We start from the raw sequence: 20,597 nt of genomic DNA on the forward strand, positions 1-20,597 counted from the left end.
ATCAGTTTCTGACCCAAAAACATCAGATCGTCGCTACATGAAAGTAATTCAAAGGTTGATTTGAAGATGAATTACTGGACTTATGTGAGGTCTTCATAAAGTTAGGACACGTCAGCTCTGTCAGGCCCGGTGAGATAAGATGATACATAAAACACATTCTGGTTCCTTCGCCCTAAACTCCTGACATAAAATCACAGCCTCTGCCATTTTGAATTCCTTTATTTTTATTGCTGAGTTTTTCCTCAAAGAGCCGGTTAGAGGTTTTCCTGTCTAATTGTGTCTAAATGAGGAATTAACAGCACATGTGCCTCCCTTCACTGTGGCCGGTGCAGGCATCTGCATGTGCAGCTTTGTTTTCCATTCCCAATCTTGCACATTGTTCATAAAATGATCAAACAAAGGGCTTTGAATGGAATGACATGATCAGGGTTGATCGGCGGCCTCGCTGGTTGGCTGCGTTTGAAACGGGAAGAAGGGGAGTCGTAAAAGCAAAGCTGCGTCACCTGTCAATCAGTGGTTCGTTACCAGGCAACAGGGGAATATCCTGACTGACCGTCTTCATGTAATCCATGACCCGCGCTGTGTCAGGACTCCATCCCCTCAAGTGAACTGTTGAAAACGCCTCGCGGTCCAATTTGCCTCAGTGCTGGACGCGGACAGAATTAGTCCTTACGTTTAAGTATATGACACTAATTTAAGCTGAATGCTGAATGCAGTCAACGCGCATGCAGAAGCAGGAAGCCAGCGACGAAACCTGGAGTCAATAATGAGCAGGAAATTCTCCTGTGGAAACATTTGGTCTTCTTCAGCGTAGCATTCCTGCTAACTGCACCTATCCACACTTTTATGTTCGCAGCGGCGCCTTTTCTCTTCATCAAAGTCCAACGTGCAGTAAATTCTCCTTTCAGCTCGGAATATGTAAAACACTGATGTTTCTTTTTTACAACAGCGTTATACGATGTAGCCATGAGAAACCTATAATGTGCTGATGTTCAGTCGTTTATGTCAAAGTTCATAAGGTTCATAAGTATTGTGAACAAAAGACTCATAAAAAGACAAGAACAATCCACTGTTACTGTCAAGGTTTAGTAAAAATACAATGAAAAAGTATCAAAGAACAAATACTCATCAAAGTAACTGCTAGCAACTACTGGCAAAGCAAACAGTAACATTATGTTGGATTATCTTTAATGTGGTAAAATGACTTGTTTCCATTAGAAAGAGCTTAATTTACGAAGTGCCTTAGATGTACAGCTGCAAACAATAAGCCAGATGTGTCTGACTGTAGGTAACAATGGGATGCTATTGTTTTTATCCAATTCCGAAGTATACATGCTGTACAATGACAGTAAATGCTTTTCTATTCTATTCTATTCTATTCTATTCTATTCTATTCTATTCTATTCTATTCTATTCTATTTAGGACCTAATTAAGTTATTTACATGTTTACAGTAGCTCCCATCTTTTGGGCCTCTATCAGGCAGGATGAGTTAGTACAGCATTAGTTGAGCTTCAGCTATGCTGCAGCACCTTCTGTGCCCAGGGACCCTAGGCCAGAGCTCCTCCTCCTCCTCCTCCTCCTCCTCCTCCTCCTCCTCCTCTTCATCTCTATTACACTGAAGAGATCTCACTCACTTTCTTCTCTCTCACACAGCCCACCATGCTGTTCACAGTCCATACATGTTAAAGTTTTTTAGGTTCCAACCCATTCTTCCCCTCTTCACTTCTAACGTCTCCCAGAATTCTCCCATAACTCATTGGTTACCACCTATTATTACTATGACGCTACACATCCCATCAGCCTAAGAGGTAAATGGGAATCTGGAAGTCATTTCCAAATGATTGCAGCTCAGAAATAAAAATGCAACGGTAAGAAAAACGGGGAGGAAGCAGGAGTGCAGTGGTGTAATCCTCCACCTATTAACCTGAATGTAGGTTAGTATGAGTCAAAGAAATGTTAATGATAGTTCAATTGCTTCTTGAATCTTAAAGAAGACAAATTGGGGACATTTAACGTGTGTTTGAGTCCAAACACATCTGGGAATAAGTCGTAACCCACTGATTTTGAAGCAACGCTGCATTAAACTGAACACAAGAAACCAGGAGGGTTTTTATGGGTTTTTTACAGGCTGCCGTCCTCAGAGGAAGTAAACATTTCCCCCCGTGTTCATCTCTCTTCTCAGAATATTGGATAAGCACTAACAAGGGTTTGGCATCGGAGTCTGACCTCCTTGTGACAATAAAAGGGGGAATCGTGTTATGATGGGCACAGCATCACCCAGGAAACGAGTTGTTGTGCTGCAGCTTCAAAAATCACATATCGACAAACAAACCTCCGAGGCGAAAACAAGTCAAACGCATTGATGTAATGCCTGACCTGAGCCAAGGCATGTGAGCCATTTTCTATGAAAAGTGGAATTAGATGCTTTGAGAGCAAACAGGTGTTATCCTGGAAACAAGCGCTCTCTTTGCTGCGACTTCTGCTTTTCCTTATAATGAGCTACATGCTGCAGACGGGCCTTTCAGTGCATGGGACTGTGCTGCTGCAGCAGTTTGTCGCTGTCTCTGCTCTGATGAGAGTCAAGCGTGTCCCGCTGTGTTGCTCCTCAATGATTAATGGTGTATGCAGATCAGCTTCAGTGTTTTCCACAGCGTTCACGCTCCCCTGATGACTTAAACCCATAGGAACAGTCTGTGGAGCTCTGCGCCCCACGCAGTGACCCACAGGCTGTAAATGAGCAGCTCTAGCAGCATCTTAGACGGACATCACGTGGACGTGAAAGTCCTCGTGGTGTTTGTTTTAGGCCTAAATGAACGTGAATGCGCTGCTGCTCATGCTGGTTCGCACAGCGAGGAGCTATTTCTGCCCCGCGTTCCCGCCGCCGTCTGCAGCCCCGGAGGCTTCGCCTGGTGGTTTGTGTGATGTGGCGCCACACATCAGCTATACACAATAAACGGTGTCATCAGGTCAAATAGCAAGCGCGGCAGGAAGCTCCGTTCGGTCTAAGGTTGGGAGGAGAAGGAGCTGGAGAGGAGGCGCAAACGAACGCAGGCGAGTTTTAGTGTTTCACAAAGGAAACACAGTAAATTATCACAGTAAATCACAAGTATAAACCTGATGCCATTCACACATACAGTCATGAGATGCAGTCTCCTTCACTCATTTTTGCCATAACATAAAAAACGATACATGGTTAGGCCACCCAGACACTACGTAGATGATTAGACCTGACAGGACTGGTGATTAGTGGCCACGATGAAGTCTGAGGGACCTGGAAGAACAATAACAAGACGGCAACCAGTGAAAGCGTCCCAGTATCCCAGTATCCCAGTATCCCACTTCAGAGTAGACTAAAGCTTGGGGGAGAGGACACACACACACACACACACACACACACACACACACACACACACACACACACACACACACACACACACACACACACACACACACACACACATTGGCTTTGTCATGTGATGCCGTAACCACAGCAGCAGTAACAGGGCGGTGAATGCGTAATGAGGACAGTAGTGTGTCAGTGAGATGCAAACTTTGCGTTATCATGCAGCTGTCACGCAGACGGACCCGTCGCTCCGTTGCAGGGATTGTGCAACGGTGCTTTTTACAATGCCAGCCGTTCTGGCCAAATGTGTTCGACTCGCATTACTCAACATTTGGCACCCGCGACCCCAAAACGTGCTATTTGAAGTAAACCTTAAGCAGAGAGACCGTTTCTACGTAGACCTTTGATTTTCACCAGTCCCAACACTTCGCAGAACGAAGGATGAGAGATTCGCACGTTACATGTCACTCTCTCCAGTTCTCGCTCCTTTAAACACTCCAGGTGCCAGATTTCCTTTTTGGATGATGCTCCCGCTCGCGCTGAAGAATCCTTTTCTGTTAAAAACACATAAACCTCCATGGTGAAGTCACAAGTTGGAGGCGAGCACTGGAAATTATAGTTGTTTGTCAAGCTCACTGACATCCATCACCTTCATCTCAGAGCTCCTCCGTGATCCCGTCTGCAGAAGCCACCACTCTGCTCGGCCCCGATGACATGGAACCTTCATCCTGATGGAAATGCAAATCCTAGTTCCTTATTGAGCGTTTCTTATGTGACAGAGTAGTCACTTTTTGCACATTTAAGAACCACAAGTATCATGATTGTGACACGGTCAAATGCAGGAACCTTAAGGAAACGGAAGATGTTGAGCTTGAGGTTCCGCTTAGATCTACATTTTTACAAAAAAGTGACCGATAGCACCTTCGATGAGCTGACGTCCGTGGAGCGTTGGGAGCTTTTCTCCGATCACTATGGAACGCTTTTATCATCAGCATTCCTCTAAGTCTGACTAACTGTCGGCTACTGTTTCCAATTTCTTTCAGGTTAGTGGATCCGCGTTGAAAGGCGGTCGCCCCATTTGGGAAGAGACTGTCTGTTCTTCACCCCCTTCTTTTCCCCTAAATGGAATGCACGTTTCCAACTGAAGCAAACCATCCTTGAGACGTATCCTACTGGTACCCAAATCCAGCGCCAGAACTGGAGCTCAGCTCTTTTCCCGTCTCCACCATATAGAGGCCTCGGCAAATACCTGACAGTCTCCAGACTCAGGTCACCGCTTGAGCCAAGTGGAGGCATCGGAATCATAGTGTTTTACAAGATAAATTATTATAAAATATAAATATAAATTTCGGATATTTAGGTTGTATGTAACAATAAAAGCCACTGTTTGTCTGCGTTATTTATTGCCGAAGACAATGTTTGTGTGGTGTTTTTTTTTTTAAATCAACCGCAATATGCGAGAAAATGCGCAAAAGCTTTGGTTGAAGGGAGTCGGATTTGTTTTGCAACACGGCTGTTGGGGGGAGGTGGGTTTGATTGATAGGGCACCGTGGGCATCCCGGTGAGGGAGCGGTGGGGGGCGGGGAGCTCTGCGCCTTAGCGCGGGTAAAAAAAAAAAACACGCAATCGGACGGTAATTATGTAACGCCGCGTGTAAGTGGCGACAAACGGTTAATACGCGGTAGCCGTTGATTGACGGGCTCGTGCTGAGCTTGTATGTAAGAGGAGGGAGGTGGGTTCATCACTCAGTGTTGCGCCTCAGCTCCTCCAGCCCGTGGATACACTCAGCCAAAGTGGACTTTTACGCACGAGCTCCTCCGCGAGACGCGACGTCTCGTTCATTCGCGCGTCGGCTCGCGTCCTCGCAGACGTACTTTCATCCCCGAGTCGAGCGTTTTTTTCCGCGTCGGACTTTAAAACACAGCAGCCTGCCGCAGTCAGGTAAGTTGAACGGCTCCGCTCAGCTGCGGCGCGCGCGCAAACGCCGGTGGCGACAGCCGGCTGCAGCCAACGACGCTGTCAGCTGCGCCGGTCTCTCCTGTCGCCTCCGAACTTTAATTGGCTGAGCGTTTACGTGTCCGAGTGATTGCTGGGAAATCATGGGAAGATAACGGGATGGTTCAAGTAAAGGAAAGACGCAGAAACCCTGTCTGATGTTGTTTATAGGAGATATGATCCTCAGGAGGAGTCTCTTCTTGCTGCTGTTATCACTCACCTTCCTCCACGCGGCACCCGAAGGTGAGTGTAAAACACACATACTTTTGTTTGTTTGGGTTTTTTTTTTTTTTTTTGCCCGTGTAATTCATTTCCCGACTCACTGTCACTCACGCCCGCCCCCGTCCCGTCCGCAGATGGCGAGCAGGAGGACGAGACGACGTTCGACCTGTTTGAAGTCAGCCACATCACGCGCCGGACGCTGGGGGCCAAGCAGTTCCGGGGCCAGAACTCGGACGCGCCCGCGTACCGCTTCATCCGCTTCGACCACCTGCCTCCGGTCGACGCGGCCGTGCTGAGGCAAATGCTGCGGCAGATCCAGAACAACGAGGGCTTCGTGTTCGTGGCCAGCATACGCCAGGACCGCGCCTCTCGGGGCACCCTGATTGGCCTGGAGGGCCCCGACGGCCAGAGGCAGTTCGAGATCGTGTCCAACGGTCGGGCCAACACTCTGGACCTGGTTTACTGGGTGGACGGCTCCCAGAACGTGGTCTCCTTCGAGGACGTGGACCTGTCCGACTCCCAGTGGAAGAACATCACGCTCTACGTCCACGCGGAGAACGCCCACCTGTTCGTGGGCTGCACGCTGATGGACAGCTTTGTGCTGGACGAGCCGTTCTACGAGCACCTGAAGGCCGAGGGGAGCCGCATGTACGTGGCCAAGGGGATGACCCGGGAGAACCACTTCAGGGTAAGACTGGGAGGCTGGCGAGAGGCCGGGCGAGGATTTCCCAGGATATGGGATGGTCTCCAGCCAGAAACAAAAGCCCTGGCAGACTGGCTCGCAAGAAGCCTAAATTTAGACTCAAATTGCCCCTTGTGCCTTAAAATGACAGAGAATGTGCTCGGGGCATGAGTGAGTCTCAGTAATGAAATCTTTTCATCCTTGAATAGGAATCCTTCGGAAATAGGCATTTACGACCTCGTCTCCGTTCTCTCCAAACAGGGCCTCATGCAGAATGTGCGCTTCATCTTTGACATCCCCGTGGAGGAAATCCTCCTGGGCCTCGGCTGCGAGGTCCCAAAGGAAGGTGAGATGAGATATTTACGCTGGCTTCGTGGTGACCGTTCCCCGGTAGTTGTGGGAACCGCTTTTCCTTCAGTGTGATTTTCACTCTCCAAAAAAAATGAGTCAAAATAATTGTATTAGAAGAAGGCGTTTCAAGTCCAATACCTCACAGATGTGATTGGGAAACTCTTTCTCATGCAACGTTCCAAAGCGTGGTATCTGTGTTTTGTTAAGCAGCCTCGACCGAGTCGCCTTTTTGAATGGATGAAACTCCTTTTCAAGTGGGTCAGAAGTTTTGAAGATGTGATATGTGGCAAGATCTCCCACCATTACTTCACATCAGGCACGATGGAGTTTTTGGTGAAGGATAAAAACGGAGATACACATGCTTACGTTTATTTCTATTGGCAGAGAAACGAGGATAGAGAAAATACTGTAGAAAAGAGAAAGTGACGGCTGCAGAGCTGCTCGCCACACACGCACACACACACACACACACACACACACACACACACACACAGTGAAGTCATGAACTGGCTGATGGGGCTGCTTTTCTCAGCTGAAGCTTCGGCCTCGCGAGCGTCCACTGAAAAGACACAGACGTGCAGGTAATCATCCTTTTCAGCCGAGTCGAGGGGTCGTCCTCTCCTCAGACGGCACCTCGGCCGCAGATCGCCGCGGCAAAGCGAAGCCATATGCCGAGCGCCGTGTTTGTGCGTGACAGGGCCGCTGTTGCACTTCTGTTGCCACAAGCAGTGTTGAATTCCAGCTGAATGAGTTTATTTGTTTAGCAAATGTCACCGGGGCCTGGAAGTTTTCTACGTGCTGGCTGGCACCGGCGAGAGGTTCTGCACCGGCTGCAGAGCAGCTCTAACGGCTGAAACGCACTCGTGGGCCCACACAAGCCATGCTCATAAAAAGTGTCACTCCGTGACATTAATGAGCGGTATTAAAATTACTCAGCCCATTTGCAAACTTTTAATTCTTTCCTCTATCAGCTTCGAGGCAAGCCAAAATATGTCTGTCAGGGGGCGAGAGAGAGAGAGAGAGAGAGAGAGAAGAATGTGTAAATGCTTTCACAGACCATCCAGCGGCCTTAATATGCGCACACAGCATGAAGCTCTCCTGAGGTTTGAATGAATCCGGCAGACTGAAAAGAAAAGAAAACAAGGCACTGGCTGCAGCGGGACGTCATTGGGCAACGTGGATGACTCTCTGATTTAGAGTCCCCGGTCTGCTATTAATCTCCGCCAATTTACAAAGCACGATCCAAGGCAGTTGCAAGCCCTGTGCAGACCCTCTGCAGAGCTGACACTGGACGGTAGCTGGATGGAGATGCAATGCAAAGCGTGGATACAGTTCTGTGTTAGTCATCTTGTTGCTCTGGGTTCCGATTGTGCAACGCCTTCGGTACGAACCCTGTAGGTGAAGACAAGAAAACAAAGAGTCTACAGACCAACAATGAATGACAAATGTGGCGGCTGGAGGGGTTTTCACAGCGGCGTGTTGACATCTAGCCTCTCTCTAGTGTCTGCAGCTGATGAGCTGCGAGGACGAGCCCATAACGTCACATGCTCCTCGTGAATCCATCCGTGTGGTCACTGGAGTCTGTCAGGTCCGTGTAGGAAGTGTCCGCTTGTCTAAGGACGCGGGGATTTACGAGTGGGGCGCGGTTTCCTCGTCACGGGGGGAACGCCGTGCCCTCCGCTCCCTCCGTTTCAGACAGATACACTCCTCTCATCAACGGGACATCTGTTATGCCAAACCCAGTAAACACTGCAATCACTGTATTGTTGTGGTGCATTGACGGGCTGCAGGAAAACAGGAAATCGCCCGTTTCCTGAGGAGAGTTTCTTGTTTTTCCGTCATCAAATCACTCAAATGTGTTTTGCATCTTTCCCTCTCCCCTCCAGATGATGCTAATACTGTGAGCGAGAGCAGAGAAATCGTGGACGTGAGTCCGTCCATCACGACCAACATCATCGGCCAGAAGACGGACGAGCTGGGCGCCGAAATGTGCGAGCGCTCCTGCGAGGAGCTCAGCACCATGTTCCAGGAGCTCAAGGGCCTCCGCGTAGTCGTCAGCAACCTCATCGACGGTTTGCAGAAAGTGGTGAGTGGGGCGGGTGACAAATGTGGTAGCGTGTGTTTTTTCGCGGCATCAATCAGCATAATCTGGACTTGTGTTTGTTTTAGGTGAGCCGCGTCCAGCTCCTTTGCAGGTTTCAGGCCAATTCTAGCAGCGAATTAGAAAAATGGCAAAATCCGTCTCTGTGTGAGGAACGAAAATCAGCATTGCAGATGAATTTTACAAAAATAAACCATGGTGTCTTCAGTGTGTCAGCCAGGAGTTAAGAGACTTGAATTGGGTTACTAGGTAACCCAAACGCGTCTAAAAGCAAACAGTAAGTAGCCGCAGGGCTGTTTATAGAGTCCTGCGATGGCTGAACCCGTTTCACTCCTGCTATCTGTGGCAGCATGAGTCAGACAGATTTTATGACATGTTACATGTGGATATAGGAAGTGTTCCCCTGGCAGCGTCAGAGTCCACTCCAATGTCTGGCTGTGTTTAAATAGTCCATGTGTTTCCTCTGGGAGCCACCCAGCAATGGGAGAGTCTGGGCATGAACTCTGGGAAAAAAAAATGGGCTGGGATGAGAAAGGGTCCCTGAGGCTCTTCCAGACCGAGTGGTGTCTTCGATTCTAGCGCTGCACACTGCTGCCTCCTTTTTCCAACGGGAGGACCCGCACACACACAGACACACAAACCTTTGGCAGTGCTTTTCAGACTGACAGTTTCCAAGTGCTGGAAAGTCCAGCCAGAGATCCCCTGGTCTCCGATCGGGTTGGTTGGAGGTTTCACTTTGCATAACTAAGCAGCACTTTTCACAGGCTATTTTCGTAGAAACTTAAGAAATTCTCATAAATGTAGTCATATGCAATTAGTGGTAATGAGGAGCTCAACAGTCTTCTCAGTAACAGCGCAGTTATGTAGTTGTGTATTTATGGCAAATTGCACATTTTCTGAATCATTTACAGTAGGTTTTCTTGACCCACTCTCCCTAATGAAATGTCTGTTCCTCAAGGTAGTAATAGACATAGAGACAGAGGTATGGTCTCCACAGGTGGCGGTGTAGAACCATAAACTTACTGTAGGTTTGTAAAACCTCACAATGTGTTATTTCCCTCCTCACGTGCTCTCCGCTCGCCAGCAGGTGTAGACCTTCCCGTGCTAAGCAGAAGTCAGTGTAACTTTATCACGAGTGTTTCCTGGCCTTTCCTGGCTGAACTGCAAATCTGTCTGCTGCCGTGTGTTCAGACAGAGGAGAACACAGTCATGAAGGAGGTCCTTGGGAGGATGAAGAACTCTAAGGAGAAAAACATGTGCTGGCAAGATGGCCGCCTGTTCGACGATAAGGAAGACTGGGTTGTAGACAGCTGCACCAAATGCACTTGCCAGGTATGGTCGAGTCCCGTCAAGATACCTGCAGATTTATTGTTGACATCCGTGAGCCTGATGCTGATATTTATTGATGGCAGGAGTCCAAGATCGTGTGTCACCAAATTACGTGCACCCCCGTGGCCTGTGCCAGCCCCACGTTCATCGACGGCGAGTGCTGTCCCGTGTGCATGCGTGAGTAGTCCCACCAACACACTGTTCAGACGAAGCTGCGCTGCTTTAAAGCTGCGTTTCACAACCCCGGGACTTTTGCAGCCAGTTTGTGTGTGAGCCACACACAGAATGACTCCTGTGGGTTTTTCAAGTGGGGTGACGTGATCGACAGGCCGACCTAAATAAAAAGAAATGGAGCTTCCAATAATTCCCCTCACCCAGAAGTAGCTGGGTGTGTTCTCTGTAACAACAGAGCGTGTTTTCTTCGTGCTTGGCAGCTAAAGACAGCGAGGATGGCTGGTCCCCTTGGTCAGAGTGGACCGAGTGCACGGTCACCTGTGGGACCGGGACCCAGCAGAGGGGCCGCTCGTGTGACGCAACCAGCAACCCCTGTCCCGGACCGTCTATCCAAACACGCAAGTGCAGCCTGGGGAAATGCGACAGCCGTGGTGAGGCCATATTTCTTAATAGTTTGTCTTCTTTTATTGATATCTGGCATCCAGCAGTGACTGTCTCCCAGCTGGTGATATAACACCGATCAAAGTGTGAGCCTGTCATTAGCAGCATTACGCAGTAATCTAAAACAAACAACAACATGACATGTGGGAACTGTGGAAAAACGTCTGCACTGGGTTTAATATGAGATGTGATTGTTGAAAGTGTAAAAGGACTCAGTACACAGCTTCATAAATCTGGTGAAAATGGATCCGTCTGAGAGCGGCCAAATCTGAGAGAAGAGCTGGATCGCACGGTCGGGCTGCAGGGTGTGCCCAGCCCAAGCTAATTCCAAATAAATCATGGGCTCAGGGGGTATTCCACAGTGCAATGACTCACCAATGCCTTCAATGCAAAAAACGCCATTTTAATAAAGCTCATCATCACGCGTGCCGTATATGAGCTGGACATTTCGCGGGAGTTGTGCTCGGAGCTAAACCCGCGTACGGGATGTTTGGTCCACTGTGGCATCAGCCTGCAGTCAACCATCCACCGCATGTGTATGAGCGACTGAATCAGTCCAACCGCCCCGGGACTGTTTACCCGCAATGACATAAATACTGGCACGGGCGTCTTTAAAAGTGAGCCGTCATTGCCCACATCACACCCTGTTTACTTGGAGATTTGCTTTTGCATGTCTGCAGCAATGACTGGAGGACATATGGTTCCTGGTGATCACATCCTGCTCTGCTTGTTGTTGAACACTGCAGTTCGCCAGGACGGGGGCTGGAGCTTGTGGTCTCCTTGGTCGTCCTGCTCGGTGACCTGTGGGGAGGGACAGATCACCAGGATACGACACTGCAACGCGCCCGTGCCTCAGCTGGGAGGCAAAGACTGTGAGGGGAGTGGGAGAGAGACTCAGCGCTGCACTGCTGAGCCGTGTCCCAGTGAGTACCGCCGCCCATCAGGGCTCCAATGCAGCAGCTGCATTCAAAGTGAAGGATTAAACCTGGAGGCATCCCTCGTGTTGAGGCCTCCTGTCTGTCTTCATCCAAATGAGCTCTTGATGGCTGTTAAATGTCGACTGATGGGCTGTGTCTTTCTAGTCGACGGTGGTTGGGGTCCATGGTCTCCGTGGGCAACGTGTTCAGCAACATGCGGAGGGGGGGTCAAAAGTCGGACCCGCGAGTGCAACAGCCCTCGACCCCAACATGGCGGCAAGAAATGTATGGGAGAGGCCAACGACAGCGACAGCTGCAACAAGAAAGACTGTCCCATCGGTGAGCACCAGTCTCCCTGTCACATTGGGCTCATGAAGCTTCATCCTTCAGCATCAAGCTAAGATAGAAAACGTTACACTAAGTTTGTGTCATTTAAATGCCTTGCAGATGGCTGTCTGTCTAACCCGTGCTTTGGCGGAGTGGACTGCAACAGTTCTCCAGACGGATCCTGGGAGTGCGGCCCGTGTCCTGCTGGTTTCCGTGGAAATGGTACCTACTGCGAAGACATTAACGAGGTAAAAGACACACATTCTTACAAGCGTGGCCAGAAATATATTAAGAACGTATCCTAACTACTTGGATTTGTTTCCCCTCTTCAGTGCGACATGGTGCCAGATGTTTGCTACCAAGTGAGTGGAGCGCAGCGCTGCATCAACACCGACCCGGGCTTCCACTGCCTGCCTTGTCCGAAGCGCTACAAGGGCACGCAGCCGTTCGGAATGGGTGTGGAGGCTGCGAAGAAGAACAAGCAGGTGAGCTGGGACCTCTCTGGACCTCCCACTGGGTGCCGTGAGCCCAACCCGGTCTAGGGACAGATACGCCGTGAGGCTTTTTGCCGCGGGCCGATCTTTGGAAGCACATTTTTGCATGTCACATAAATGTATAAATGATGGAAGCAGTAGCTGGGATGATTTATAGGCCTCATTCTTTGCACGGTGCTTCCAGCCGTGGGCCACTACGCTGAACATAACTCAGCTTGACCCAGCATTGGCAGGAGGAGAGTTGGGCGACTCATAACAACCCCTCAGCATGAGTTCAGCTTGCAAAACACTGATTCAGGCTGTAATTGTGCTTGTGCACACGTGGACTCGGGTTAGAAAGTCACAGCTCACTGCAGTGTTCCTGCACAGGTGGAGCCAGAATCAAAGAACACAGTTGAAGCTTTATATTTCTGCTGTTTGACCAGTTGCCATGCCACTGACCAGCTCTTACATAATATCCCTCATGGACAGTTTTGTCACTTTTTGGCCTCTGCAGCTGCTTGTGTTCGATTTGATGACCCAATTTCACTAATTGATTTGGGAAAAGGGGAATTATCTCATTGCTGGCATTCAGGGGCTCCATTTCATAGTTTTGATCAAAGGCCTGCCCTCGCTGTCAGCTAGTGCTCCATGAGCTCATGGAGTGGCATCCAAACTGGACTAACGTTCATCCTCTGGTAATGCGTGGCAGCTGCGAAAAGCTTGTGCTGCATTAAAGGGCATCGGTGGCTCGTACGATGCATTAAGTCAGATTTTATAATCTCGTCGGAGTCCAGAGGTGCCCCAAATTTTAGATTTCTTGGAAACCTCTGCCTCAACCCGTCACTTTGACTTGGAGAAACCTCAAGTTTGGAGTAGCTTTAAAAGGCTTAGTGGTAAAATAAGGACCCTTGATTTGAATCTGTCATCGAGGCACATGGAGTTCCAGCTTTCTTTTTCAGGCAGGTCACATCCAGTACTGTTGACGTTGGATGTGGCCAGCGTGTGACAAACAAAAGCGATCCTGTTCTGACTGACGTTTGCCTTTTAGGTGTGCGAGCCTGAGAATCCTTGCAAGGACAAAACCCACAGCTGCCACAAATATGCCGAATGCATCTACATCAGCCACTTCAACGACCCCATGTACAAGTGCGAGTGTCGGACGGGTTACGCCGGAGACGGGTTCATTTGCGGGGAGGACTCGGACCTGGACGGTTGGCCCAACCACAACCTTGTGTGCGGCGCCAACGCCACTTATCACTGCAAGAAGGTACAGTGTGTCACCCTGTCAGTCTGAACGTGAACCATAACAAGTGGATTTGGGAAACGTCTGAACCTCTCATTGCTATTTTCAGGATAACTGCCCGAATCTCCCCAACTCTGGACAAGAAGACTTCGACAAAGACGGTCAAGGAGACGCTTGTGACAAGGACGACGACAACGATGGAATATTGGATGAGAGGGTAATTTGAATGTTTAATGTGTCAACATTCATAACAAATAATTCCCTAATGAGCCGCCTTCTTCCTCCACAGGACAACTGTCCTCTCCTCTACAACCCCCGGCAGTTTGACTTCGATAAGGATGAAGTTGGCGACCGCTGCGACAACTGCCCCTATGAACACAATCCAGCTCAAATAGACACTGACAACAATGGAGAGGGAGATGCCTGTGCCGTGGACATCGATGGAGACGGTGAAATTTTTCTCTTTACTGATCAAACACACTAATCTAGTCATTCATTTGTCTTTGTATTGTCTTTATTACTTAAATTCCACGTTGCGTTTGTCTCAGAGATTCTGAATGAGAACGACAACTGCCCGTACGTGTACAACACTGAGCAGAAGGACACCGACATGGACGGAGTCGGTGACCAGTGTGACAACTGTCCAATGTTGCACAACCCTGACCAGGTGCCGACTCACACCTGTAACGACAGTGAGAAGTTGGCACAGGACGTGTTAACAAAAACTCTGCATTTTACCAACAGACCGACGCAGACAACGACCTGGTGGGAGACCAGTGTGACAACAACCAGGACATCGACGAGGACGGCCACCAGAACAACCTGGACAACTGTCCCTACGTGGCCAACGCCAACCAGGCCGACCACGACAAAGACGGCAAAGGGGACGCGTGCGACTACGACGACGACAACGACGGCATCCCCGACGACAAGGACAACTGCAGGCTGACGCCCAACGAGGACCAGCTGGACTCTGACGGTGAGGGGGTCGGAGGGGTTTTATCACCGATTCACCTCTACACGTTGGCCGGGGCAGATGATACACAGGAGCCACTCAGTAGCTGCTGGTCTTGAGGCCGTTACTCTGCCGCCGCTGTGAATCTCCCGTGACTGTAAATGCGATTTGTCCTCGTGAGAAAGGCTCCTCTGCGTGGGAACACATCGTCTGTAGCTAGATTTATATCTTGTTTAGTGACCAAGTATTTTCTGTCTGTTGTCACTCTGCCTCCGCCGCAAAAGCGACGTACACGTTTGGCCATAAAGAGCCCATTCGGCCACATGTTTTCACTGTTGGCAATTAGCTCGCCTTCACTTTGAAATATGGCGGCTGTGGAAAGAGCTAGCGACCGCGCTGGCACGGCTGATGTCATCTCCGAGCGGCTCCAGCGGGCCGTCCAGGAGGGCACACGCCAGCCTGTGAAGTTTTCTTTCCTTTCGGCCTTGCTCGTGATTAATCCACGGCGCCCAATTTGCGCAGGGTTACCTGGAGTTTGCACAGCTGCCCGTAACTGGAAACAGACCGCTGCGCTGAGCGAGCCGACGCTTCCACGCTCCCCGCAGCCTGTCAGACGGTGTTTATTTGATAGAGTCTTGTTAGCTTGTTACGCAGTAACGGGGATGGTGACAAAAAGCAGCCATGCGCTCACACGCGGTGGCCTTCGTTAGCAGCTGGCGCCCGCGTCGCTGGGAGCTGCTGGCCTGCAGCGTGGCTGTAATAGGCCTCAGCCTTCAGATGCTTACGAGTATCGTTGGAAGTTGTCACAGCATGAAATGATGGATGATTTGCCTTAGTATACTTGGCAAAGGTAATGAAGCCACTTTTCTGGGAGAACTGTTATTTTTCCGTTCATTTATAATGTTAACGTAGAGGAGCACCGACTGAAGTAGCGCTTGGACGTTAACGCGTTTCCAGCTAACACTGTTTATGTCACGAGTGCCGTCTTTAATCTAGGTCAAACATATTTGGTTCATCTCTTATTTCAAGGTGACGGAAGAGGGGACGCCTGCAAGGACGACTTTGACAATGACAGCATTCCAGATATTCTTGACGTGTGTCCAGAGAACAGTGCCATCACTGCCACTGACTTCAGAAAGTTCCAGATGGTCCACCTGGACCCTAAGGGAACCACGCAGATCGATCCCAACTGGGTGGTCAGACACCAGGGCAAGGAGCTGGTCCAGACGGCCAACTCTGACCCGGGTTTAGCAGTCGGTGAGCAGCAGAGACACTTTTCTCCTTGCCTTTGAAGCTTTATATGAGTAGCTTTTGTTTCTTTCGCACAATGACAGGTTTCGACGAGTTCAGTGCCGTGGACTTCAGCGGAACGATGTACGTGAACACAGACAGGGACGACGACTACGCCGGCTTTGTGTTCGGCTACCAGTCCAGCGGGCGCTTTTATGTGGTGATGTGGAAGCAGATCACGCAGACGTACTGGGAGGACAAGCCCTCCAAGGCTTTTGGCATCTCTGGCGTCTCGCTCAAAGTGGTCAACTCGACCACGGGCACTGGGGAGAACCTCAGGAACGCTCTGTGGCACACGGGCAACACTCCTGGAGAGGTGGGCTGTGGCTTCTCCGTCTGCGTTTCAAGCTGTAGCTCTTTGAAGCTAATGTGACTTTAACCGTTTTCCACAGGTGCGGACTCTGTGGCACGATCCCAAAAACATCGGCTGGAAGGACTACACAGCTTACAGGTGGCATCTCATCCATAGACCGAAGACTGGGTTTATAAGGTGAGACGTGGCCAGAGCGAGAAACCCATTCATAATTTTCTGCCTGTCTGCAAAAACCAGCTGGTGAAGCCACATGCAGGTGCCTGAGCTTCGTGTTTCCCTTCCATTCGCAGGGTTGTGGTTTACGAAGGTAAACAGATTATGGCTGACTCAGGGCCAGTTTATGACAAGACCTTTGCTGGAGGAAGGTTAGGCCTGTTCGTCTTCTCACAAGAGCTGGTGTTCTTCTCCGACCTCAAGTATGAGTGCAGAGGTTAGTAGAAACACTCTTATTGTTACCATGATGACGCGTTTGCGCATGTATTATTATACTGACAACAGTACTTTAGTGGTTGTTTTTCAATTAAAAATTAATAATTACTGTACTAGAACTGCTGAATAATAAATCAGTCCCTTCACTGATTCAGCTCAGATAAAAAATTGCAGTAGTTTAAAATCAGTGTATTTACAGCACAGTCTACGTCCAGTGATTCTCTCAACTGGAGAAATTTATAATAATATTTTGATTTTAAAAGGGCAGAGGGGCAACATATAGTGTATGTGGCGAAAGGCAAAGTTTAAAAGGGGGAAAGATAGAATATCCACATTTAAATATTGTGAGTCTTTAAAGCTTCAACATCTTTTTCAAACCCCAGATGGGCCGGAGTTGCCGACGGTGTTCTTAAGGTAAAGACGTGGGGGGTCACCTGTTGTGTTATGGCTGTCACAAAAAAAAAAAAAACACAGTCACGCTCCGTCTCTGCTTGTCCACGCACAGCACCGCTCCTTGTGCGTTCACGTCTTGTGTCGAGCGCTCGCCAGTGGAAAACCGGCCTGCAGCCTTTTCACAATCACCGCCATGTTTGCTGAAGACACGCTTGTGGACGCACACAATGTACTTGTTGTTGCCGCGATCTGGCGCTTTGCGTGAATCCGCTCGGGGGTCTCGGGTTTAACATATGCGGCGGTGATGGAAGCTATTTTCTCAATCTTTCCACAGATAACTGAATCGGAACAGCATCAGAAGGCAGAAGACAAGAATCTCCTAAAGTAAACACCACGTCATTGCATTTCGACGTACATGAGACTTTCCATACTTCTCTGTGTTTGACTACGTCCTTCCACACAAGAGGAAACCATGCCTAATTCACTTTTGTAGGGATTTGGACACATTTCCCAAACCTTGGGTGGGGGTGGGGGGGGCGGTTGTTGGGATTGATGGATGGAACCTCTGCCAAATATGAATTTCTAACCATCGTAAGTACGTCTACATTCTCAGTGATTCATTTTACAGCCACTTCCACGTGTCCTGCCCCTCAGTTCTATACTGTTTGTGACTTTTATTTCTTTTGGTAAAGTGATTGTTCAACGCCTGACAAGCATAAACTGCAAGCAAAGCATAATCATTTAGCTCTCGGTCCGTTACTGCTCCTTCCTCTTACCCTGAATGTGTTTCTAATGGAGAACTTGAGTGAACAATTTAAAGATGCCATTTTAGGAAGTGCCAAAGATGTTTATACTAAGTCTGTATTATAATTCCTTTTGTAAATTATTTATGCTTTGCTTGTTTTGTTTGTTAGCAATTTTTTTGCCAGAGATTGTAAATAATTATTTATTTGTTTACACTGACTAAACTCACAATTCAATTTCACCACAGCGCCGGCATAACACGTTATAGTATTGCGTTTTAGTGTTGTTATGCACTTCCTTCACTTGTTGAGTCTTAAAGGTGAAAGTTACTTTAATGGTGTTATAAATAATCGCGTACATAAACACAGTAAGTGTTTACACACAGTGTGTGGAACATCATTGTGTGTCCTAAATATCCTTCAGTGTTTTTTTTCCTATCTGTCCAGACAGGGCCTCATTGTCCTCAGAGTGATATCTCACCCTTGTCCATCATGTCATTTACTGGTTCTCTAAATGGTTTCAAACTGGGCTACTGGCAGTGAAGTATTAAACTTTACCAATGTAATGTTAAAACTCATTATCTTTGATGAGAGCAGTTTCGGTGCAGAAGATTTAAAGTTGTTCACCAAGGAACCAAGTGACGTATCACATCCACAGCTGAGAGTCTGAGGTTTAACAATCAGTCATTGTGCTTTATGGCGTCGTGAAGTTCAAATACAGTCAGAGCATTGTATTCCAATTACTTTTTTATTCATGCGCTAGTTTATATTTATCGCTTCGGGAGGTTGTGAAAATGTGCATTGTTGGTGAGAGAGAGTTCCAGATGAAGGTCTCTAAAACCCAGTGTGACTGTGGGACCGTGTGGTGGCAGCGTTGTTGTTAGTCTGTTGTGCATTTGTGTTCTTCCGTGTTTGGTTTCATTTTGCGGTGCACAAATTGTAAATGTTTTTGTATACATTTTCTACAGATACTAGGGTTTGTGTGTTCTGTTTCATAAATAAATCACGTGTACACCATGTTGTTGACTGTACATCAGGATGGAAGGTTATCCCACTATAATCACTGTCATACTATTAAAACGTTTTTCAAGTTGCCTTGTGTTTTAACAGATGTATTGTTGGCATTAAAGAGATATTACAGCATCTCCCAGTTTCTAAGTTTAAAACTCCAGATGACATCACAGTTTGGGGGTTTTTAGTTCAGATGACATCATCTGGTTGCCTACATGTATACCATGAACATTGTGGTCTCGGTCAGTATCTGAACTGAAATCTCCTGATGATGTCATCAGAAGTGCTTTTTAGCACTGAGAGGAACCATAGTTTTCTAGTTTTCTACACATTTGGGGAACTACTGACTAAAGCAGCAAACGTTATTTCTCGGAATTATTCAAAATAAAAACCAGTGTGAACTATACTATAATGTGGCTGTGTGTTTAACGTGCAGTGCAGAGGAACCCCAGGAGTGAAAGAGTTAAGTGAAGCTGGTGAGGCCAGGAAAAAAAATGCACTACAAGGGAAAACGGGGGAGGTAAAAGGTCTCGTAGCTATGTGGCAGAGATACTTGGGTTGAGGCTTTTGGAATAATCCACGTGGCACGCACCAGCCACTGGCTATACGGGCCTGGCACCAGGAGCTGGGTCGGAGCCCACAGCACGTTCCAGGGCGGCTCATGCAGCCACAGGATGCAAATGTGTGACACAGTCAGCCACCGGTTCTGCTGAGGCAAGCGCTTTCGCGAGCGGGCGGACGTTTTAAAGGATGAATAACCTCAAATTACCTGCAGCTAACCATGAAAAAGTCACTTTCTCAACGGAGGTGCTGAACGAATGAAGTGAAGACCTCTTTCTTGTGCGGACGTAAAACTCCAAACTGTCAGAGACGCATGAAATGTTAAAGGTGAACAAGAAAAACTCTCAATCAAAAGAATGGCTGTGTGTAAAGTCCTGTCAGTCACAGTGGTGTCAAATACCAGCCAGGTCTGTGCTGGACTATTGTGACCTTTTTCACCTCAGGCTAGTTCTTCTCATAATCAGCCAGTGAAAGAGCGGAGTCTTCTGCGCCAACCTTTGGAAGCAGCAGTAACGTTTGGCTGCAGAAGCAGGCGTCTCCCGGCAGTTTGTGTCAGACGATGCACCTTAGGACGGACGTGACTGACGTCACACGAAGCATCCAGGGTGTCCACTTCCACTCCACGTCCCGGAGGCACTGCTGTGAAACTTGGAACAGATGCATTAGAGCCCATTAAATCAGGTTGTGACGCCGTGGCCTGGTCCCAACCTTGGACAAAACAAAGACAGAGCACTCAGAAAGCTGCAGGCTGGATTTATGTGACGTACAAAAATAAACCCGGATCAAGTATGACCTTTGGAAAACAGGGACTATCAAGATCTCCCCTGCTTCACCTTCCATTTATATTTAATGGTATTATCCAAGAATGCATCTGTCTATAAAGTCGCTGAGTCTTTGGAAAGCGGCGTTGGCTGCGCACTGTGATACTGGAGACACATCAACGCAGCATAATGTCAGATCCCCCGTCGCCTCAACAGCGACTCAGTCTGTAACTGTATAGTTGAACTGGCCTTGAGCAGGCGACGCTCCGGATCCAAAATGCATAAGAGAAATAATTTCACTCACACACACACACACACACACACACACACACACACACACACACACACACTAAGGAGCAAGTGGAAACCAGATGTGTGTGTGTCCTGCCATGTTCAGTGACGGGTGCAGCAGTATGTGTCAGGGCCTAACGTGTTTTCACAGCTTTGCCGCCATCTGCACCTGCAATCACAAGGAAGATGTAGCTGAATGTCACACGCTTGTTGTTCTAAGCTGCAAATCAACCAAGCTGCGAGAAAA

General features: G+C 48.5%; 3 protein-coding genes across 9 annotated transcripts in view; 2 read left to right on the top strand and 1 right to left on the bottom strand.

Annotated features, from left to right (window-relative positions):
• Positions 1-4,654, top strand: part of wdr27 (WD repeat domain 27) — a 29,673-nt gene extending 25,019 nt beyond the window's left edge. For 3 of the 5 annotated variants that reach the window (XM_029175324.3, XM_029175328.3, XM_029175331.3), the window contains one exon: positions 4,389-4,653. In XM_029175324.3, coding sequence (XP_029031157.1) covers positions 4,389-4,490 — 102 coding nt within the window. In that variant the 3' untranslated portion in view covers positions 4,491-4,653. Of the gene's footprint in view, positions 1-4,388 lie in introns of all 5 variants that reach the window. The other 2 variants (XR_003788352.3, XM_029175327.3) reach the window with 1 other exon arrangement.
• khdrbs2 (KH domain containing, RNA binding, signal transduction associated 2) overlaps positions 1-20,597 on the bottom strand; it is a 127,204-nt gene that overhangs the window by 36,048 nt on the left and 70,559 nt on the right. The gene's annotated exons all lie outside the window — the stretch shown is intronic.
• Positions 4,984-18,820, top strand: thbs2a (thrombospondin 2a). 3 transcript variants are annotated; one of them, XM_029175295.3, is made up of 23 exons: positions 4,984-5,286; positions 5,512-5,583; positions 5,697-6,250; positions 6,506-6,590; positions 8,482-8,681; positions 9,888-10,028; positions 10,109-10,202; positions 10,460-10,630; positions 11,387-11,563; positions 11,723-11,896; positions 12,005-12,132; positions 12,217-12,369; positions 13,409-13,627; positions 13,713-13,820; positions 13,893-14,052; positions 14,152-14,270; positions 14,348-14,582; positions 15,588-15,815; positions 15,893-16,164; positions 16,241-16,338; positions 16,452-16,591; positions 16,974-17,004; positions 17,318-18,820. In XM_029175295.3, the coding sequence occupies exons 2-23, from the start codon at positions 5,517-5,519 to the stop codon at positions 17,319-17,321; spliced, it is 3,558 nt and encodes a 1,185-aa protein (XP_029031128.1). In that variant the 5' UTR covers positions 4,984-5,286; positions 5,512-5,516; the 3' UTR covers positions 17,322-18,820. The 3 variants fall into 3 exon arrangements, with proteins under 3 accessions (XP_029031128.1, XP_029031127.1, XP_029031129.1); XM_029175294.3 differs by lacking the exon at positions 4,984-5,286 and having other exon boundaries at positions 5,340-5,583; XM_029175296.3 differs by lacking the exons at positions 4,984-5,286; positions 16,974-17,004 and having other exon boundaries at positions 5,344-5,583.

Source organism: Betta splendens, chromosome 15, assembly GCF_900634795.4.
Source record: "Betta splendens chromosome 15, fBetSpl5.4, whole genome shotgun sequence".
In the NCBI taxonomy this organism is placed as follows: Eukaryota; Metazoa; Chordata; class Actinopteri; order Anabantiformes; family Osphronemidae; genus Betta; species Betta splendens.

Coding starts and splice junctions, on each gene's coding strand:
- thbs2a (XM_029175294.3), top strand. CDS start 5,499: ATGTTGTTTATAGGAGATATGATCCTCAGGAGGAGTCTCTTCTTGCTG. Junction 6,591..8,481: donor CTGCGAGGTCCCAAAGGAAG/GTGAGATGAGAT, acceptor TCTCCCCTCCAG/ATGATGCTAATACTGTGAGC. Junction 16,165..16,240: donor CGGGCAACACTCCTGGAGAG/GTGGGCTGTGGC, acceptor CGTTTTCCACAG/GTGCGGACTCTGTGGCACGA.